This window comes from Capricornis sumatraensis, chromosome 12 (genome assembly GCF_032405125.1).
Source record: "Capricornis sumatraensis isolate serow.1 chromosome 12, serow.2, whole genome shotgun sequence".
Classification (NCBI taxonomy): domain Eukaryota; kingdom Metazoa; phylum Chordata; class Mammalia; order Artiodactyla; family Bovidae; genus Capricornis; species Capricornis sumatraensis.
In genome coordinates, this window is record NC_091080.1 from 41,431,135 (window position 1) to 41,452,271 (window position 21,137).

The window sequence follows — 21,137 nt, forward strand, 5'->3', positions numbered from 1 at the left end:
TAGGTTGGTCATAGCTTTTCTTCCAAGGAACAAGTGAAAATCACTGCATCCAAAATCACTGCAGATGGTGACTGCAGCCATGAAATTAAAAGACACAAGACACTTGATCCTTGGAAGAAAAGCTATGACCAAGCTAGACAACTCTTCTAACTTCCTGAATAATCTGAAGATTTTACCATTTTCCACCGCGTCTTAACATTGCCAACATAGGAAGCAGCCCTATGTTACCATGTCTTACTAGTTTTCTTACAGGGATTAAAAAACAAAAAGGAAATAATTCAGAGAAGGTCCTTTTGCATCAGCAGACATGAGGGTGATACTGAGTTAAGAACACATCCATGCCCAAAGAATTCGAGGTGGTTTGTGAAAAGTATAATTCATTATTTAGCAAATCTGGATGAAGATAGGATAAGACAGAGATATGGTCCACATGCTTTACTTGCTAGTTGTCAAAGATAAACACAAAATAGACATTTGCAAGAAGAAGGGGCCCATGAGATAAAGGCAAAACAAGAGAAATACAATTTTTCAGGGAACTGAGATCTGAGAAAAGTGATTTCTCCTCTCCTCCTCTGTGGGCTGTAGGCAACGAGTTCCTCAACCACATTTCCACTCCAGACTGTGTGTGTCACAGGGTTGGTCATTACCACCTCCTCTGTGGTGACTGGTGGCATGACACCAAGGCCGAATTTATTAAGAGTAATTCCTTGGGCTGACATGACCTAGTGATTTCAGAAGTATTCGAGGAATTAGAAAGACCAGTCAAGGCCTCTGATCCATTTCCTATGACACAATTCTCCCCATGTTGTCATCCTGCCTCCCATGACCAGAAAGTTGCAAAACCATGATCCAGACTTAGGTCTGACTTGGTCTAGAATTTCTGCTTAATGCGATTCCCCGCCATCCAGCCCTGAAGGCCACCTGGACATCTCTGTGTTGACTGTGATATAGTAATCTGCTCTCCTTATTGCAAACAATACATAGCCGTAGCTTGACATATGCTTCCCTGAGCAACTGAAGTCAATACCTTAAGACTCCTTGAATCTTCTGGAATTAAAGGAGGTTATTTGTAGTCCCTCCTGCTGTTGCTGCTAAGTCGCTTCAGTCGTGTCTGACTCTTTGCGGTCTCATGGACTATAACTTGCCAGGCTCCTGTCCCTGGGGTTCTCCAGGCACGAATACTGGAATGGGTTGCCATTTCCTTTTCCAGGGGATCTTCCCAACCCAGGGATCAAACCTCCATCTCTTACGTCTTCTGCATTGGCACGCGAATTCTTTACCACCCCGAACATTTCCCTAAAGATTTTTTAAATAAAATTTCTCCAATCACCCTTCCTCCGCTGACCAGCCTTTCACTAGGAAGAAAAGTGAATGAAGAAAACTGATGGCTTCTCTAAGGCTCCTATCGGGGTGTAGCTGAGGAGGTGACCCCCTCTAAGCTCATGGTCACCCCAGTGTAGGGCTGTCAGTCCGGATACCCTGGCTCCTATTCCCTAAAAGAGAGAGTCACAGCCAGAGTTGGGAGCCAGGGGCTGGGGAGGTCGTCCTGGGGGCCCCTCGGTGGAGGCGCGAGCTGGGGCAAGAGGAGGAAGGAAGGCAGAGGCTGGGAGGACAGGCCTTGCTCCGAGTGTGAATGGACCGTGGGGCCTCGAGAGCAGGAAGCGCTGCGGGCCAAGACACTCATGGAAAAACTCTTATCTCAGCAGAGCTGGCCAGCTCCCTGGACACCCCCCGCCATCATCCCGGACACCAACCCCAGGCTCCAGTCCCCAAAAAGCCTTCTCCGCTCCCCTCCCCGTGCCGTTCAGACAAGTAGTAGTTTTCACTGTGGGCTCCAGGGCGGCACAAGGTCCTCTGGCCGAGTCAGAAAGGCCCCCCGACGCCCGCCTCCACCCCTGCCCCAGAATCCCCCCAGCCTGACCCTGTGACCAGCACGGAGGCCCAGGCCCTTTTCCTGGAGCAGAAGGAGCAGGAACCGTTCTGTCTAAACACTCCTGCCTGCGCTCCGCCGCCCGCCTTCTGGCGGCATCCTCTCCTCTGTATTGTTTTATTTGTTTTAAGAGAATGTGAGAGAAGGGGAAAAGATAGTGTTTGCAGATTCTGTTAATCTGATGGCTCAGACACACGCGCACCACTGTTTGACACAACACCCGCAGCAGCGCAGGGAAGTTTACACGAGGCCCTTCTGTAGGAGGGCAGGCGGCGATGGGGAGCCGCCCCGTTCCTGTCCTTTGGCGGAGATCCAGGTGGTCCTTTTTTTTTTTTCCCCCCTTTCCACTTTTTAAAAAGACATTTTACAGCCTCGATTTGCTCTTTACTACTGCCCTCCTTTGTTTCCTCACTTGAAATGGTTTACTGTTCTTCACAAACATTCTAATCACAGTGAGCATGGGCGGTCAGACCCGAAACAAAGACACAGACTTTGCCCAAGAAGCCTTCAGCTTCCATCCGGAAGAGAATGAAAGGGAGGAAGATTAACCTGCATCTTGGGACTCTGCAGAGCTTTTAGAGCCCTTTTCACTCCCAAATTAAAGGTGCTTTCATTGTACATTAATATAGACCATCTTCCTAGGCATGGCTCAGGTTCAGATAAGGCAGCCACCGGATGTTGGGGTGCTCAGCTCACCACCGTGTATCCCCTAGCCCACCCCAGAGGTCCCTTCTAAACCAGTTGCCTGCCATAAGTGTACTGGCATTCCTAATAAAAAACTAGCTTCATCCCAGAACGTATTTAGGACTCATGCAGACAACAGTTTTAAGTTACCAAGGGGAACAAAAAGATTGCCATGAAAGTGGGGTCTTCCTGTTGCTGCAAGAGTTTTTCTAATGATGAACTTCACCAGCCAGCAGAAGGCCAAGATTTCCTATAATTTTAGCATTTTAATGGTGAAAACTAACCAACTAAAAACTGTAATTATAAACTATTCCTCTGCTTCTTCCCCACCCCTCACCAAAGGACTCAGGGCTACATCTCCCTTCTGAAAGCTAAAATTCCACTTCTCGGGGTATCTGACTTTGTACCAGTTGGCCTCAGAGGACCCCCAGAGTTTCCTAACACGACTCTGAAGCATGGTGGTAAAGTTTGGTGGTGGGCGGGGTGGCGTGGACGGGGATTCTCTTGGGAGCAGAATTCATCTCCTGGGAGGGACTGAGTTCTGGTGTGGTGGAAAGAGGAATATCTGCATTCTAACTCCAGATTTGTCTGCCACTTTCTCTATGAATCTGAGCAAGACATTGGATTTTCCTCTCAGTTGTCTTATTTATTGGTAAAGGGAATCGTGAAGTGGAGATTGTAACACCCACTTCACTGGTGACCGCTAGAGTTAGTTCAGCTTAAATGTGTGCAAAGGCTGCCTCAGATCTGGTACAATAACAGCAGCCCACTAGAAACTGGTTCCCTTCAGCCCAATCAAGAGCCCGACTTAGCAGAACAGAGATTTTTGAAAGAAAGGTCAGCTTAATGTCATTTATCACAGGGTGAAAGGGGATCCTCAAAAGATAACAACGAAAACCAACTATCTTAAGAAAGAGTCAGCCTGTAGAGTAGACCTTCTAGTATTGGGGTGGTGATTAAGTTTGCTAGAAATCATTTACAAAAGGAGACTGTTTAGGTAACTATAGGAGTCTTAGGTACCATTACAGGCACATAATGGCCCTAGAACGAGCAGTTTCTCAAAGGGCTGAACGGAGGGCTGAACCACCTCACCTCGTTCTTCAGAGTCGAAAACACAGACAGTAACCCTCAGTGGGCTAAAGCTCATCTCTCCCCTCTGATTCCACCAGATGCAACAACCCATCCTTTAGAGAAAGAGCCAGCTCTGCATTTGGGGTGGGGGTGGGGGAGGGGGAAGAAAGGCAGGAGGACTGCAGAAAGTCTGACCATCAGGACTGTTCGAAGCCAGCACCTTAGGGAAAGCACAGGTGAGCATAAGCAGGGGCACAGGCTGCACTGTATTTCCTGTGATGGATCTGTAAAGGTGAACAGACCTGAGGTCGGAAATCAGGGGGCGCCTAATGGAATGTAGACTGTCACTGCAGACCACGGGCACGGTGGGCACACAGTACATTTCAGCTGTGTACCATGAGAGCTGTTTGTCACATCTTGGGAAAAGCAGTTGACTGGGTTATTAATACCAAAAGGGCTAAAAAAAAAAAAAAAAGACATCCAGTCCCCAACACAGTTATGGTATATGTGTAGTGATTATTTGAGAAGTCTTTCCTCCCGGGATACAAAGAAATGCTGAAGTATAATAGTTTCTTTTTAGATGATGATAGAGCATGGACATGTTACACATGGCACACAGGTTGTTACACGTGGCACACGGGTTAAACACGCCGATTCTGGAGTAAGAACCGAGTACAAAGTCCGCCTCTGCTGCTTGCTAGCTCTTTGTGCATGCATGCTAAGTTGCTTCAGTCGTGTCTGCCTCTTTGCGACCTTATGGACTGTACCCACCAGGCTCCTCTGTCCATGGGATTCTCCAGGCAAGAATACTGGAGTGGGTTGCCATGCCCTCCTCCAGGGGATCTTCCCAGCCCAGGGATAGAAACTGAATCCTACGTCTCCTGCATTGGCAGCCTGGTTCTTTCGCACTAGCGCCACCTGGGAAGCCCTACTAGCTCTTTAGTAGGTAATTTAGTGGGTAATTTACTTAACGTCCTTAATCCTCAATTTCCTCATCCATTCAATGGGGGGATAAGAGTTCCTACTTTTCAGGATGTTGTGGAGATCAATGCAATAGTGTATATGAATCACTTAGCACCGTAGAGATTACTTAGCGTGTAGAAAATATAATCCTTATTGGAGTAGACTGTGATACTGCATAGGATCTGTGGTAATTATAACAGCCCATAGTGTGCCTGTAGGGACCAGCAGTCAAAATTGCCAGTATTGCAGGTTGGATCCCATTGTTGGCTTTGCCTTTCTTTGTGAGAAAGGTGGCTTCTGTCTTAGGTCGCAAAGGAGCCAAATGCTTCTGAGTGTGCAGGGAGAATCTGTCAGCACCACAGGAACAAACCCAGAGCATGTAGGTCAGTAAGGTCATCTGCGTAGGTGTAGGTGGTGTTTCCCTACTCTGTGTCAAGCAAAGCCGCCTGGTCACTTGGACCAGACCAGAGAGCCCTACAGACCTCTCCTCCTCGGGAGGCAGAGAGATGGACGTGCCCCATGGAAGGTCCCTGCTCCATGTGTTGGATCCATAATTGGCTGCTTTCTTTTAATTTATTTACATCAGTCTCTAGTCCAAAACTAATTTGTTTCAGCTCCAGGGCAATCGACATGGAGTACACTCTTACCCCGGAAATTTTTTTTTTCCTGTGGATGGTTATAAATACCTCCACACTATTGTACTTGGCATGCTGTATGCAAATAGAGGTCGGAGTCCTGAAGCTCATTAGGAAAGGGACAGGGGGCTTGGGGCTCGGGGAGGACAGCGTGGAGCTGGAGCTGATAACGGTGGCCTTGTCCAGAATGTGCCTGGGAGCTTTCTTATCTCCCTTTGGCAGGAGGTGCGGAGGGCTTCCTGTGCGAAATCAGGAGCGAACGCCGCTTTCCTCTTGTTGTTCGGCTTCCTCCCCCCTCAAGACGGTTCCCAGCACAGCGATTATCTTTGCATCTTCAAACATGGCACAATCTACTTCCTTAAGAGCTTGATGTATTCTTAAGGCTCAGGCAGACCCCTCCTCCCCCCGACCTCTTGTTTCAAGTGCTGTGTTACACAGTCAGGCTCAGAAAGACATTCTATTTTTAAGGTTCCAGTGACAAAGAGGAAAAAATCACAGTCCCCAGTATGGAAAATAGCCACAGAATATGCCCTTTTTTCATCTGGAGGACCTTGCAGCAAGTCTAGCCTGTCATTTCCATGCCAGGGCCTGTGCTGACGGGCGCTGTCCTAGAGGGGTGGGGTGGGTGGGGTGGAGGGAGGAGCCTGGCAGCCCCAGTGAGCCCCTGCAGCTGATTGTGCTTCCTCTGGGGAAATGCCTCCTCTTGCTTTACCCTAATGTATTTCTTTACATTTCCCGATGGCCGAGAGTATGAAATTAAGACCTCTAAGGCCTCCTTCATCTTCTTTACTTCTTTGAGGAGAAAAGAATGAAATCATAAGTTTCTCTCTCAGATGCAAGAGAACTTCAGCTCTTCAGTGTCACAGTATCAAGTACATACACACATGTCCAGTACAGGCATACACATGACAACCCCCCATATCCATGTTACACACACACACATTATATAAACCCGTATATGTACCCTGTGTGTGTGAAAGATCTGAGAGCAAACAGTAGTTCAAGGTAAACATGTTATAAAAAACAGGACAAAATGATATATGGCTTTGACACTTTATCATTAGCGTATTTCAAGTAAAGGAGAAAGCATATAATTTTCTTTGGTCCAGTTTCCTCCGCTAGTCAATAAGTTAAAATGTTCATTTATTTTACCTGATAATAAGGAACAGTTACTCAAAAATCACAGAAATGATACAAATGAATGTATTTACAAAACAGATACAGAGTCACAGACTTAGAGAACAAATATGATTGCTGAGGGGAAGGATGGGGGAAGGGACAGTTAGGGAGTTTGGGATGGGCATGTGCACACAGCTGTATTTAAAATGGATAAGCAGCAAGGACCTAGTGTATAGCACATGGAACTCTGCTCAATATTATGTGGGAGCCTGGATGGGAGCGGAGTTCAGAGGACAGTGGGTGTGACTGAGTCCCTTCCCTATCCACCTGAAACTGTCGCAACATTGTTAATCAGCTATACGCCAAAACAAAATGGTTTTTAAAGTTGCAGAAGTTCCTTAAGGAATAGTCAGTCCTTATGAATTCTTTTTTATTTTAAATCTTATACTCTAACTATAGAAACAGTCATTTGAAAAACATTTGGAGAAATCTGATACTTGGGCCTGGTACAAACAACACCATGGAATTATGGCTAATTCTATTAGATAGGATCATAGCATTGTTGTTATATTGGGAAAGGTGCATAATTTTTAGACAGGCACTAAAATATGTGGGGCTCACATGACATGCTGTCTGGGATTCACTTTACAATATCTCTCAAAAGGAAAAATAAAAAGAAATAAGGGACAAATGAAACAGCGGTGGCAAACTTGGATAATTATTAAGGGTAGGTGATGGGTGTATGGGGGGTTATTATACTGACACTATGGCTCTAATCATCTGTATGATTGGAGATAGTAAACACTTAAAACAAACAAAAACTCTGAGTGCAAGCCACACATCAGTGCCTCATGCCGTATGTTTACAGAGGCTTGTGGGGCGCCAGTTACATGTGTGACTCTGGTGTAACTATGGAGACAGGGCAGTCACATGGAGGCGGTCCCTGTCCCTTGCAGCTGCCTGAAGCACTGAATGCACTTAGAAAGTGATGAATGCTTTGGGGGATAGGGGGGCGGCATTAAGGGGCAGCATGCCCCCCAGGAGAGGAGACCACCCCGGAAGACGCACCAGTTTCGCATACTAAGAGTCCTTTCTTAGCCCCAGCACCAGAGAGGAATAATTACAGAACTTTTTCATCACAGTTCCTTCTCTCTCACCCTTTCTCTCACTAATTTCATCCTCTTTCTTCTCACATAAGTAGCCAAGGGCAGCAATGACTCAAAACCAACCACTCATTCTTTCTGGAAACGGGGCTTTACACTCCCTCCTGGTTTGAGAATATCCTGAATCTGCCCAATCCATGTACAGAGTCTGCTCACCGCAGATTCGAAGCCAGAAGGAATCTGACTTGTTTCCCTGGAAAGTTCACAGTGCAAGTAATCATAAGAAGAACCACTTCCTTGCCTCACTCATTAGGCTGGGAGATAGGAGGAAAGACTGCATTCAGGAGAGGGATGGAGAAATGAACAGCGTCAATTCACAAGTCCACCAGGAAGCAGCCAAGGTGGCGCGGGGGCTGCAGGCACTCACGCCAGTTCCGACCCACACTCGGCTTCTAAGCTCCCCAGGCTGGCAGAGAAACACACCTCAGGAGCCTACAGATTATTTATTTATTCATTCATTCATTTATTTAGAGGCACAGAAAATAGCTCTTTGTATATTTGCATCATGTCCCCAATAAAAATCCATATTTACATCTCAAAAGGCTACTATAAAGGAAATGGTGTTCATTTTGTCATAAGTGGTAGAAAGCAGATCACCTGCAGTGTCCACTTAGCACCTGCACTCATCAGACAGGGCAGTGCCGTGCTGGGCTCTGGGCAGGACGTGCAGATAGAAGTCACGGCACCAAGTAAGGTGGTCCATCCTCAGGCTCACCCAGGGGTTCTGGTCTTGAGCTTAGAGGAGACCGGGCTGTGGGTGGTGAGGGGGCGTCGAGGCCCTGGTAACTGGTGAGTGAAGATGAAGGAGTCAGGTGTGTACACCGCGAAACAGGAAGATTAGTTCCCAGGTTTTCTAGGTGGCTTTCATTGACAAAACCTCCCCAAGTAATTTAAGTCTTTTAACGTTTGTATGATCCCATGAGATTAATGGGGCAGATATCATTGTATTCTTATTTTTCAGAGGAGAAAGTGGTCATAGAGCTAGGGGAAGTCAGGGCAAGTAGAGGACTCAGGTGTTCTTTGAAGGAGCTGAACCAAACCGCAGTTTGCCCAGGAGGAGGGTGTCTGTAGGGGTAAGATCAGAAAGGCAGGTAGGGAGTGGACTTTGGGTGGCCTTGGTTGTCAGTTATGGAAACCTGGGCTTTCTGCAGTACAGCTGTTGAAGCAACGAAGATCCCACTAAAACCCAAAGTGCTCAGGGGTCTGGTCTGGCAGCGACTCCGTAGGTGTTGGCTTGGGGATAGGCAGGTTGAAACGCTACTGCACTGCCTCTGTCAGAGTGGACATAAGGGTCTTTTTTGGTTGTTTGGATTTTTTTATTCATGGAGAACCTACAATACATGAAACATACTAAATGATCCAAGTGACAACGAAAACGCAGTGGTCCCAAACCAGTGGGATGGAGCAAAAGCGGTTCTAAGAGGAAAGTTTACAGCAATATAGTCTTACCTCCGGAAAACAAGAAAAATCACAAACAACCTAACCTTACTCCTATAGCAACTAGAGAAAGAAAAACAAACAAAACCTTAAATTAGTAGAAGAGACATCACAGAGATAATGAAATAGAGACAAGAGACATAATAAATAGTAGATATTTACACTGATGATTTGGATAGTAAACTGATAGGAGCCTACTGATTATACGGTGTTTGAAAGAACGTGCTTACTTTCAGGTGAAGGCTGGAATCTCATCAAACTACCTGGGACTCTACTAGCTGGGCTTCCCAGGAGGCACAGTGGTTAAGAATCCACCTGCCAGTGCAGAAGACTCGAGATGTGGGTTGGATCCCTGGGTCAGGAAGATCCCCTGGAGAAGGAAATGGCAACTCACTCCAATATTCTTGCCTGGAGAATCCCATGGACAAGGGGCCTGGCGGGCTACAGTCCACGGGGTTGCAAAGAGTGGGACACGACTGAGAGATTGAGCATATACTCCACCAGCTAGTTTAAGTAGTGAGAGAGAGATTTCATGTACTTTTAGAAGCCAAAAAGATCTTAAAAATCTTTAACACACGTATTTTATAATTAAACGCTTGAGGCCTGCCTGAGAGGTTAAAGAACTTGCCGTGATACTCCCAAACTTGAAAAGAGATAGACTGAAATTAATAACTGCTCCATGATGTGTGTTTCCATATACACTTAATTAGCCCTGGAAAAAATTAGCTGTATAACGGAATATTCTCATTAAATGCCAGCCTTTTATAGATGTGAAATGCTGTTATTTCCTAAAGGTTTCCATTCATTAACATAACTTTTTTCTCCTGCGTTTGCATGTTTTCTCCACTAGGAACTAATTAAAATCTAGATATTAGACTGTTGAACTTATGCATTTTTATTTAGTATTTAACATTTAGAACAGGAAGTTTGTATGAAAACACATTGGTGGTCTTTTTTTTTTTTTTTTTTGGAGATAAGGCAAAATCTGTCTGCTATTTTAAGTTTTGAGGATGGATGCTGGTGGGGATGGGGTTGGAATCTAAGGAAAATAAGAAAATGTGTGATTTTATTATCTGAGGGCTTAATGGTTTTCCCATCACCAGCCACCATGGGCTGGACCATGCTGCAAAGCAATATAGTGATAACTTCCTTTTTTTAAAAAACAGGTATGACTCTTGCTCCACTAATGAAGAGGCCTTTATCCTGGATCCTGACAGCACTGTAGGAAACAGAATTGAGAGCCTCACTCAGCGCACGGCAATGATAGAAGGAAAGAATAAGGTACTGTTTACCAGAATAAGCGTGGGGATATTTATTCTAAAAGCACACACTCATTTCCTAGTTATGGGTTTATTAGGGTCAGAAGGAATTCAAATGCTCACACAAAAATTCTGAGAGAAGAAAGGCAGTATGTCTTCATGGAGAGATGCACTGAGGTCACTCAAACTGATGCATCCCCCAAATGACCACCAGTCACCAAGAAACAAGTCCTTGTCCTGATTCCTCTTGAACATGAGACTGGCCCCCATCCACAGTTCTGGACCCTGGCTGCAGAGTAGTCTATTCTTCCACTATATAATACACATCAGTTCAGTGCAGTTGCTCAGTCGTGTCCAACTCTTTGCGACCCCATGGATGGCAGCACGCCAGGCCTCCCTGTCCATCACCAACTTCCGGAGTTCACTCAAACCCATGTCCATTGAGTCGGTGATGCCATCCAGCCATCTCATCCTCTGTCGTCCCCTTCTCCTCCTGCCCCTGATCCCTCCCAACATCAGAGTCTTTTCCAATGAGTCAGCTCTTCACATGAGGTGGCCAAAGTACTGGAGTTTCAGCTTTAGCATCATTCCTTCCAAAGAACACCCAAGACTGATCTCCTATAGAATGGACTGGTTGGATCTCCTTGCAGTCCAAGGGACTCTCAAGAGTCTTCTCCAACACCACAGTTCAAAAGCATCAGTTCTTCAGCATTCAGCTTTCTTCACAGTCCAACTCTCACATCCATATATGACCACTGGAAAAACTGTAGCCTTGACTAAACGGACCTTTGTTGGCTAAGTAATGTCTCTGCTTCTGAATATGCTGTCTAGGTTGGTCATAACTTTTCTTCCAAGGAGTAAGCATCTTTTAATTTCATGGCTGCAATCACCATCTGCAGTGATTTTGGAGCCCCCAAAAATAAAGTCTGACACTGTTTCCACTGTTTCCCCATCTATTTCCCATGAAGTGATGGGACCAGATGCCATGATCTTTGTTTTCTGAATGTTGAGCTTTAAGCCAACTTTTTCACTCTCCTCTTTCACTTTCATCAAGAGGGTTTTTAGTTCCTCTTCACTTTCTGCCATAAGGGTGGTGTCATCTGCATATCTGAGGTTATTGATATTTCTCCCAGCAATCTTGATCCAGCTTGTGCTTCCTCCAGCCCAGCGTTTCTCATGATGTACTCTGCATATAAGTTAAATAAGCAGGGTGACAGTATAAAGCCTTGACGTACTCCTTTTCCTATTTGGAACCAGTCTGTTGTTCCATGTCCAGTTCTAACTGTTCCTTCCTGCATATAGGTTTCCCAAGAGGCAGGTCAGGTGGTCTGGTATTCCCATCTCTTTCAGAATTTTCCAGTTTATTGTGATCCACACAGTCAAAGGCTTTGGCATAGTCAATAAAGCAGAAATAGATGTTTTTCTGGAACTCTCTTGCTTTTTCCATGATCCAGCAGATGTTGGCAATTTGACCTCTGGTTCCTCTGCCTTTTCTAAATACAGCTTGAACATCTGGAAGTTCACAGTTCATGTATTGCTGAAGCCTGGCTTGGAGAATTTTGAGCATTACTTTACTAGCATGTGAGATGAGTGCAATTGTGCGGTAGTTTGAGCGTTCTTTGGCATTGCCTTTCTTTGGGATTGGAATGAAAACTGACCTTTTCCAGTCCTGTGGCCACTGCTGAGTTTTCCAAATTTGCTGGCATACTGAATGCAGCACTTTCACAGCATCATCATCTCACAGGATTTGAAATAGCTCAACTAGAATTCCATCACCTCGACTAGCTTTGTTCCTAGTATATTATACTGCTCCACCAATTACTATTCCATGTGAATCTTCAGCATGGAGCCCAGGATGCATAAAAGTTCCCTGAGAGATGCTGGCTTAGCCAACATGGAGAGTCTCTGACATAACTGAAGTGGGATGTCAGTCAGCAAAAGCTACTACCAAACTTTAGGCTAAGATGGAATGTTTCCCTTTCACAAAATATCTGGTTTTTCCCCTCCGTTTCTGCACTGGCAAAGCTTTAGTTGGGATATACAAACCCACAGCGAATCAGATATCCTGACCTAAGAAATGCAAGTCAAAACCACTGTGAGATATTTATCACCTCACACTGGTCAGAAAGGCTGTTGTCAAAAGACTAGAAATATATGTAAAGCAATTATACATGCTACTGCTGTCTGTTCAGCTATATTCTTTGCATTTCAAAGCAACAAAGTAGATGGCATCATTGTCCCTGCAGGACTTCAAAATAACAAATAACATCCGAGTTCTTCATTATGGAAAACTTTTTGACATATGTTCATGTCAATATCACTCTTTGGCAGGTCCAAGTGGTTACTCCATTTTAAAGATAAGAAAAACTGAGGCGATAAGATGATTAACTCAAAGTCACAGCAAACCAAAGTCTTCCTTTGCCAAGGCCCAGGGCTCTGACAATTAAACCAATACAGAAATTTGTTAAGATGCTGATGGCTCACACAATAACATCCGCAATCACTTGTCAAGTACTCAGGAAGAGTTTTTCTAACCACTGCAGTAGCTGTAGGTGGTTTACACGTCTTTTTCTTGAATACAAATGAACTGTAGTTTAAAACATTCCATGATGTGTAGCGATTGATGACAGAGCCATGTAATGAAATTCTTAGAAAAGAGGAAATTCTGTAAACTGGAAAGTTTAACTCAAGCAACACTACTTTTTTTAAACAGGAAATTGCCTCGGAATGGAAAGCAAGTTAGTTGTCACAAAGTGCTAGAAAATTCCAAGATGCCATTGACAGTGTCGAATCATTTTGCCTTTTCTTGACCCTATCAGGTGCTTGTACTGTGAACCACTGGATATTAAAGCATGAATTACGATCTTAATTTCAAAGGAACTTCTCGTCTGGTTTTGGTATTCTATCCACAAAATATATGTGATAGAAAATAGAAAATGAAAAAGCTAGGTCAGGTTTCTGATTAGGCTGAAACCATGAAGTATCCACTTGCCTCCATACAGAATGCCTGTGAAAAAGGATGGAGGTGGAGGAGCAAAATCTGGGTGAGATAGTCTTCCCTGATTTCTTCCTTGTGTGCTCTAAACAAATGCATTGTCTCATAATTCTGTGATTGTCAGTTCCATTCAGTCACACAGTGGTGTCCGACTCTCCAGCCCCATGTACTGCAGCACGCCAGGCTTCTCTGTCCATCACCAGCTCCCGTAGCTTGCTCAAACTCATGTCCATCAAGTTGGGGATGCCATCCAACCATCTCATCCTCTGTCGTCCCCTTCTCCTGCCTTCAATCTTTGATCAGGGTCTTTTCCAGTGAGTCAGCTCTTTGCATCAGGTGGCCAAAGTATTGGAGTTTCAGCATCAGTCCTTCCAATGAATATTCAGGACTGATTTCCTTTAGGATTGACTGGTTTGATCTCCTTGCAGTCCAAAGGAGTGTAGTTATACCGAGGCTTTAAACAGAGACCACCAGACAGACACAGTTGGCTCTGGAGTCATCCAGCCTGGGGGCAGGATTCGTGGTTAAGCTCAGCTCTTTCTATTATATATAACCCACTGCAAATCAGTTCAGCTCTCTGAACCTGAGTTCTCCCCTCCAGAAAAAAACAGAGCTCCTAACATCTGACCTATCTCATTTGCCCATTATCAAAATGATTGTCATATGTGGCCTAATGCAATCCCCCAGATACTGAACATATGCTATCAAGACTATTGGGCTTCGCAGGTGGCTCATCGGTAAGGAACCCACCTGCCATTGCAGGAGATCCTGGCTCAATCCCTGGGTCAGGAAGACCCCCAGAGGAAGAAATGGCCGAACATGACTTAGCAGCTAAACAACTACCACAAATGAAGACTGCTGTTGCTGCTAAGTTGCTCAGTCATGTCCAGCTCTGTGCAACCCCATGGACTGTAGCCCACCAGCCTCCTCTGTCCATGGGATTCTCCAAGCGAGAATACTGGAGTGGGGTACCATGCCCTCCTCTAGGGGATCTTCCCGACCCAGGGATTGAACCCGTGTCTCTTACATCTCCCACATTGTCAGGTGGGTTCTTTACCACTAGCACCACCTGGGAAGCCCAAATGAAGACTATTTGTTAAAATAGTTTGCATTGAAAAAAACTTTTATACTCCTTCTTAACAAAGTATACACACGCACAAAACCCACACACATCCTATTAGTAACAGTAACACATTAGATTTTAAGGGAGTTATTAATTTCACATCTTAACCTTTAGAAGAATTTCTTAATTTGGCTTTTAGTGTCTATTGATGTATCCTTGTGTGTCTGTGAAAAACATCAACCTTTCAGATGACAGATGAAAGTTTTGATGTCTCAGAATTCTTTGCATAGTCTTTCCTTTACAATTAAAACTGCCTTTCTTTTCTGTACATGTTAAGAAAGCAAATGAAAGTCCCAGCTTAGAACACACCAATACGTTTCCCCACAGTCATGTAGTCAGCATGTCCAGTACCCCACTTCAACCATCAGTGAATGAGGTCCTATTCAAGCACTTGCCGGATTTCAAGGACTTGCTTTTTTTCCCCTTTCTGTTGTGTTTTTTGTTTTGTTTAACCCAAGGAAGGGTGCACAGGACAATAAAATTCAGTCTCCATATGGCCAAGTTTTGGCCCAGATTTATGAAAAGTGAGTCATCAATTGGAGCTGCTAATGGCACACGAGGAGCTTTGGTATTGTTTCCCCAGAGTTGCCAGACTGTTGGTTTGTAGAGTTGGAGCAGGAAGTAGAAGGAACCTGGTGTTAGGGGAAGACAGACAGGAAATGCGTTTTACAGCATTGATTCTGTGAGGCTGGAGGATTGTGACAACTTAATGTCTTAGCAACATTTCCATTGAAATCATTTTGAGATTTCATTGAGAAATGTGTATGCTGTAGGAGACACGTCCATGACGGAAGCCTGAATGCCTCATCTCAGAGTCGCAGTGTGGGCTCCACCCCCTACACACTCCCCAGCTTTGTCTAATTCTCACGTCCTATTCTCCCATCAGATGGCTCAGATGTGCCACCCTAGGATAATTTTAGATTCTTCCCTGACCTTTACATATCTGCTTTTATTTTTCTCTGAAACACTTCAAAGGAAACTGTATTAGAAACATCCCAAGATTAAAATCACTGTTCCATATATAGTTTTTTTTTTTTTTTAAAGCAAGTGCTGGAAATTAGACTGAATTACACATCATCCCATCCATTCTGTTCCGTGAGGTTCAAACGCATTGAAGTAGTGAATCACTAATACTTAGCAGAAGGGAAGGAAGGAAAGAGTAGGAATAAATTCCAAATGGACGGAGCCTGACGACAATCTTCAGCAGTGTTCCTGGGTCACACAGAAGAATCCAGAGAATGGACTTTAAGAGCATGTTTCTAATATCTTAATCCTGTGGTCCTCCAAGAGCAAATAGAGGCAAAGTGTGGGTTCAGAACTCAAAAAGCTGTGACAAATGGAAACTAATTCTAGAACAAAGGCAAGCAGACAGCCTTGAGAATTTCTTTTGGTGTACCTTATGAAATACGATCATTTCAAATAGATGCTATGACTCAAATTCTTGAGTTTGAAATACTTCCTCTTTTTAACTACAAAGTTGATATTTGCTAATGCACAACTTTAAAAATATACTCTAGAAAAATAGGTCATCAAGAAATCAGATAATTTTGAATAAAGTTACTCACATGATATAAGTTGTATCTTATTTTAAAATTTTCTCCCAATACAGGGGGCCCAGGTTTGATCCCTGGTCAGGGAAACTAGATCGTTTGTAACTAAGATCCCTTGTGCCACGACTAAGACCCATACAGCCAAATAAGTAAATATTTTAAAATAAATAAGTATATTTTTCTTATAATTGTCCATTGTAAATCATATTTTCAAACCATATAACACTTTATCCATTGGAAAAATAGCTTGCAACTTGTATAAAATGCTAAAAGAAACTAGTATTTCTGTACCGAGTAGTATTGAGCTTGTAGGGACCCATATCTGCTCATTAAAGGAGGTATTTTCCAGGGGAAACCCAATTCAAAGAGTAGACAGAACTCTACCACCAGATCTGTGCTGTGAAATTTAAAGAGTTTTAGGCCAACAAGTTGTTTTGTGTAGATTAAGAGCTTAAGCACTGGAGTCTGACAAACCCGGGCATAATTTGAGCAAATCGCTTGACCTCTGTAAGCTCAGTTGCCCCTTCTGTAGATCAGGTAATACACCCATGTCCTTAAGCTACAGGGAGGGTTAAATAAGGTAAATGCTTCCCACACTGTCTGGCACTCGGCAAGGGCTGCATAAAGCTACCCAGAAACAAAGAAATAATGTAAACTCCATCGATGTCATTCTCTAGATCAATTTTCATAGGCACTTGGGAGAGGTGAGTTTTGGGGCAGGCTTGACTGTGGGTGAGGAGTCTGTTTTGGAAGAGGTCATTCAGGCAAAGTGAGAGACTCAAATGCACCCCTTATCTCTAGGGTACCTGGTGTGACCTGAATTCAATCATTTCCCTTCTATGGACCTCAGTTTTGTGCTCTGGTTATATAGAAGTTCTGAGCTACTGGGAGGCTTGTAAAATGGCCACAGCTATCCGCAGGTTCCCGCTCAGGCCTTAAACGGGGCAGGTGCACACCTCTGAACTGATGCGTGCCCTCGCCATGAACTCCCGGTTCTCAGCTGGCCTGAGTTCAGCGAAATCAGAGTAATTTTAATAGAAACCCGAATGCAACTTTCAGATTCAGGTAATCACTGTTCATAATTTCAAAGGTCTAGCCAAACAGCAATGAGGTGTTCACTTATTTATGGACCAGCAATACATCTGAGATCTAAACAAGGTTCTATTGAGGCCCATTCGGATCAACACTGGAGCCCTAACTTCACCAGGAAGTCCGTGCTCGAGCCGAGAGACAAACAGCAGAGGAGCTGTGAGGGCTCTGAACCTGTTCATCTGCCTCTGCCCCAAGCACGTGAGCGCGTCTCCCAAGAAGATTATGGCAATCAGACTCTTACTCAGTTATCTCTCTGATCCTCCCACCTCTCATCTACAAGCTCCTCTTCCAGCTGCTTTTTCCTCTGTGACTCTGAAGTGGTGGGTGCAACAACTGTAAAGAAATCGCTATCCAGAATATTTTTAAGTCCCACCTCTTAGAATGATAATCAAATAGAGAAAGAGGCATTTGAGCTCTCATTCTCTCGCCACTGGTTATTTGCCTTCATGCGAGTGTTTCTCTGTGAAAGAGAGAATAGTATAATATATATACTTGATCTTCAAGTAGGGACATTCTTCTCTGTTACCTTCAAGTAGTCCTTCAAGTTAAGAATAAGGGTCGTGTTCTTATTCCCCTCTGTCTCCCTTATAATATTTGGGCAGTGCCTTAAATAATCAGTTATCAGGAAGATCCCCTGGAGGAGGGCATGGCAACCCACTCCGGTATTCTCGCCTGCAAAATCCCACAGACAGAGGAGCCTGGCGGACTGCAGTCTATAAGGTCACAAAGAGTTGGACATGGCTGAGTGACTTAACATGTATATACGCTCTGCTAAATTGAGTGAGCATGCCACAAATTGCAAACATTTTCATTTCCCAGAATCTCAACAATACACAGAGGATATATGAGTAGATGTAATTAAACAGATCCAACAAACAGATCATGAAATATTGACTGTACCACGGTGACAATTACAAGAAATTTGGAGCAATAGAGTTGCTGGCTAAAAAAAACTAGGAATATAGTTTTTAGTCTTCCTGACCTGTAGATGAGAGACAGACATACTTTAATTTATTGGAAGGAATTTGAGAACACGGGTAAAATGCCTACCATGTGGCTGAGCAACTTGTAAAATTGCTAAGACCCTTTGTAGACTTTGTGTTATCATCTTAGAAAGCCCAGTGTCAATTCACTTTGCTGTACAGCAGAAACTAATACAACATTGTAAGGCAATTATACTCCAATAATATTTTAATTATTAGGAAAAAAGTCTACTGTCACAGTCCAGCCTTTATATCCCTTTAGCCTGTGAGTGACTGGATCATTTTACTCCAGCCAGGACACCCCATTAGTCTGAAAGCACCAGCTCTGTCTACAGTGTCAGAGCCTGTGACCAGACCTTTGTGCCCTAGAGATAGGCTGCAGTGATCAATAAGCAACTGGATCAAACTTTTTTATAATTTTTAAATATGAAAAACTTACTAGCTATCTCACTATTTCATGTATAGTATGCATTACTTTTTTGCAAGGTCAGGTTAAATTTTTAAATTCTCAACAATGCATTTCCTACTACTAATTTTTATCCTGAAGACAGCAGTACAGATCCTTAAGCCATATAAGTTGGTGTTTCACTACTTTTGTTTTTTTGAGGCATGACTTTTTGCGATGTCACAGTTTGGAAAGTGCTTTCAAGTTTACCCATTTTTGACTCATGTTTCTTTAGGGGCACACTCACCAAACAGCAGCGCTAAAATCTAGTGAAATGATATTGTGGTATGCATTCATCCCTTACATCTTCATTTTCTAGAATAGGAATGAACAGACTGAGAAATTAACTATTAGGTTGGCCAAAAATTTCATTTGGGTTTTCTATACCATCAAGAAAAACCCAAACGAACCTTCTGGCCAACCCAATAATTTACAAACACATGCAGGGGTCTTAGGAAGCGTCCACTCTTCCTCTGGGGATGTCAGGGCTGCAACATCACGTTTCAGAAAAGCAATGGTTCAGCCAGACTTTCTCCTCTGTCCTTGCTCACTTAACACACCCGTGTGAGGAAGGCTCCTGTTAGCAAGCCGTGTTCATGATCACAAGTTATCCAGACAAAAGAGAAGGGCCAGGCTCCCCTCTGGCCAGCGTGGCACTGACCACCTCTTAGGGAAGGACGTGCTGTGCCGCATATGGGCTTCAGGTCTGTAATTGTTACGCCAGCAGCGCGAGGTAAATAAGCCTGAAGCCCTCGTACAAGTCGGATGTCGTAGCCCCCGGTCTCCTGAGGACCTGTTTTCCTCTTGTTTTTCCACCCTTTCTGGGCTGCAGAGATCCTGGTAACCAGCACGCGTGCAGTCCCATTTGTGTCGAGGCCACGGGGTGGCCAAATCACGTCCCCCTCAGAAGCATCTCGGGGGTGTCCGAGGATTCTCTGTCCCATTGCTAAAATTGCCTCTCCTTTTGCAGATGGCTAGTACTTTGGTTGTGGCTGATGCTAGAATTTCTGGAATCTACACTTGCATGGCTACCAATAAAGTCGGGACTGTGGAAAGAAACGTGAACTTTTACATCACAGGTAAGACACACGCCCTGCACTTAGGAAGACAGCCCAGTGACCTCAGTATCTCTTCTAACCTTGTCTGCTTTTAATGCACTTGAGGGATTTTTATTTTTAAAAAAATTCCGTAGAATTGTTCAACTCGAGTACCTTCATCCTTGCTCTCAGGAATCGTCTTCTACAACATCACTGGGTCTCTTGAAGAGTTACTTCCCTGAATTCTCTTTTAGAGCTATTCATGGACGTCTTCCCAGGCTGGATTGTGAATCTGGGATCTTGTCTTTTTTTTTTTTTAAGTCTTTATTGAATTTGTTACAATATTGCTTCTGTTGTTTTACATTTTGATTTTTTGGCTGTGAGGCATATGGGATCTTAGTTCCCTGACGGGGATCAAACCCTCACCTCCTGTATTGAAAGTGCAGAGTCTTGACCACTGGATTCCCATGGAAGTCCCTTGTCATGCTCATTTTTTAACATCCCAGAGTCCCCAGCACAGGGCCTGGCACACAGTGGTGGTACCGGAAAAGTCAAGGAAACCATTTACACTATGTGTGATGACATTTTTGTCACCCAAGAGGTGAATTGTTTCACAGCTTTTTTTAAACTGAAATATCATTTATTTACACTATTGTGTTAATTTCTGCTATACAGCAAGCATCTCACAAAGGAATTTCAACTTTTTGAGAAATGAGGCTCTCCTAAAGACATCTGAAACTGAGCTTGGCTGAAGGTTATTCATGTGCTATTTTTCAGTAGCATTTCAGAATTTTTAACTTGAAATATGATGGCGTCTGCAAATTTTAAAACTTGCAAGGCACACAAGTGGCACTCCCTGTGTCCCAGCATGGTACAGGAAGGAAGTCAGCAGCTCACAGTATAAAACAATTGCCTGGCTCCACGCTCCCCCAATTTTCTGAGGAAACCTGGGCAGTTGGCCAGTTCCCTGGAAACTTCATGCTGTCTGGGGCAGGCTGCCGCCATTACCTTGAGTTCTCCCGAAAGAAATAGGTAGGTAGGTCCGATTTCATGAAAAGTAGGTGCTACCAGAGCGCAGGGAGCCGTTGGGCAAGTTAGCCAACAGAGCGGTGCCATGGGGGACATCCCTTGGTGGGTCCCACAGGCTGTCAGAGCCAGAAGAGGCCCTTGGGGCTATTTGGTATGATAACCCTGTGTTTTCTAGATGAGCAAGTGGGATCTAGAGAGGCGGAGAGGCACCCAGCAGAGCCTCTGAAAACTAAGCCAGTCCCCATCTAGTCAGTACTGGAGAAGTGGAGACAAAATCATCTTTGCATTCATTCCAAGTAGGGAAAGGCCTTTATTTAGAGGATTCAGATAGCTGTTTTGCACATACTGATTCTCAAAGCCATCTCAGATGATCTGAACTAATGAAGCTCAAAGGTTTGTATTGTCCTTTTTATTTCGGGAGAAACAAGCTAACCCTTCTGGAGGAGGAAACGGCAACCCACTCCAGTATTCTTGCCTGGAAAATTCCATAGACAAGAGGAGCCTGGTGGGCTATAGTCCATGGGGTTGCAAAGAGTCAGACATGACTGGTCTGTTTGATTTAGAGTATAAAAGATCGACCCATTCCTTTTCTGTGCTGAATGTTCGATACGTTTGTTCAAGT

The 21,137-nt window shown here is 44.2% G+C and overlaps 1 protein-coding gene across 1 annotated transcript in view; it reads left to right on the top strand.

Moving 5' to 3' along the window:
* The window catches only part of FLT1 (fms related receptor tyrosine kinase 1), a 206,570-nt gene that overhangs the window by 90,774 nt on the left and 94,659 nt on the right, over window positions 1-21,137 (top strand). The window contains exons 11-12 of the mRNA XM_068984312.1: window positions 10,169-10,283; window positions 19,420-19,528. Coding sequence (XP_068840413.1) covers window positions 10,169-10,283; window positions 19,420-19,528 — 224 coding nt within the window. The remainder of the gene's footprint in view (window positions 1-10,168; window positions 10,284-19,419; window positions 19,529-21,137) is intronic.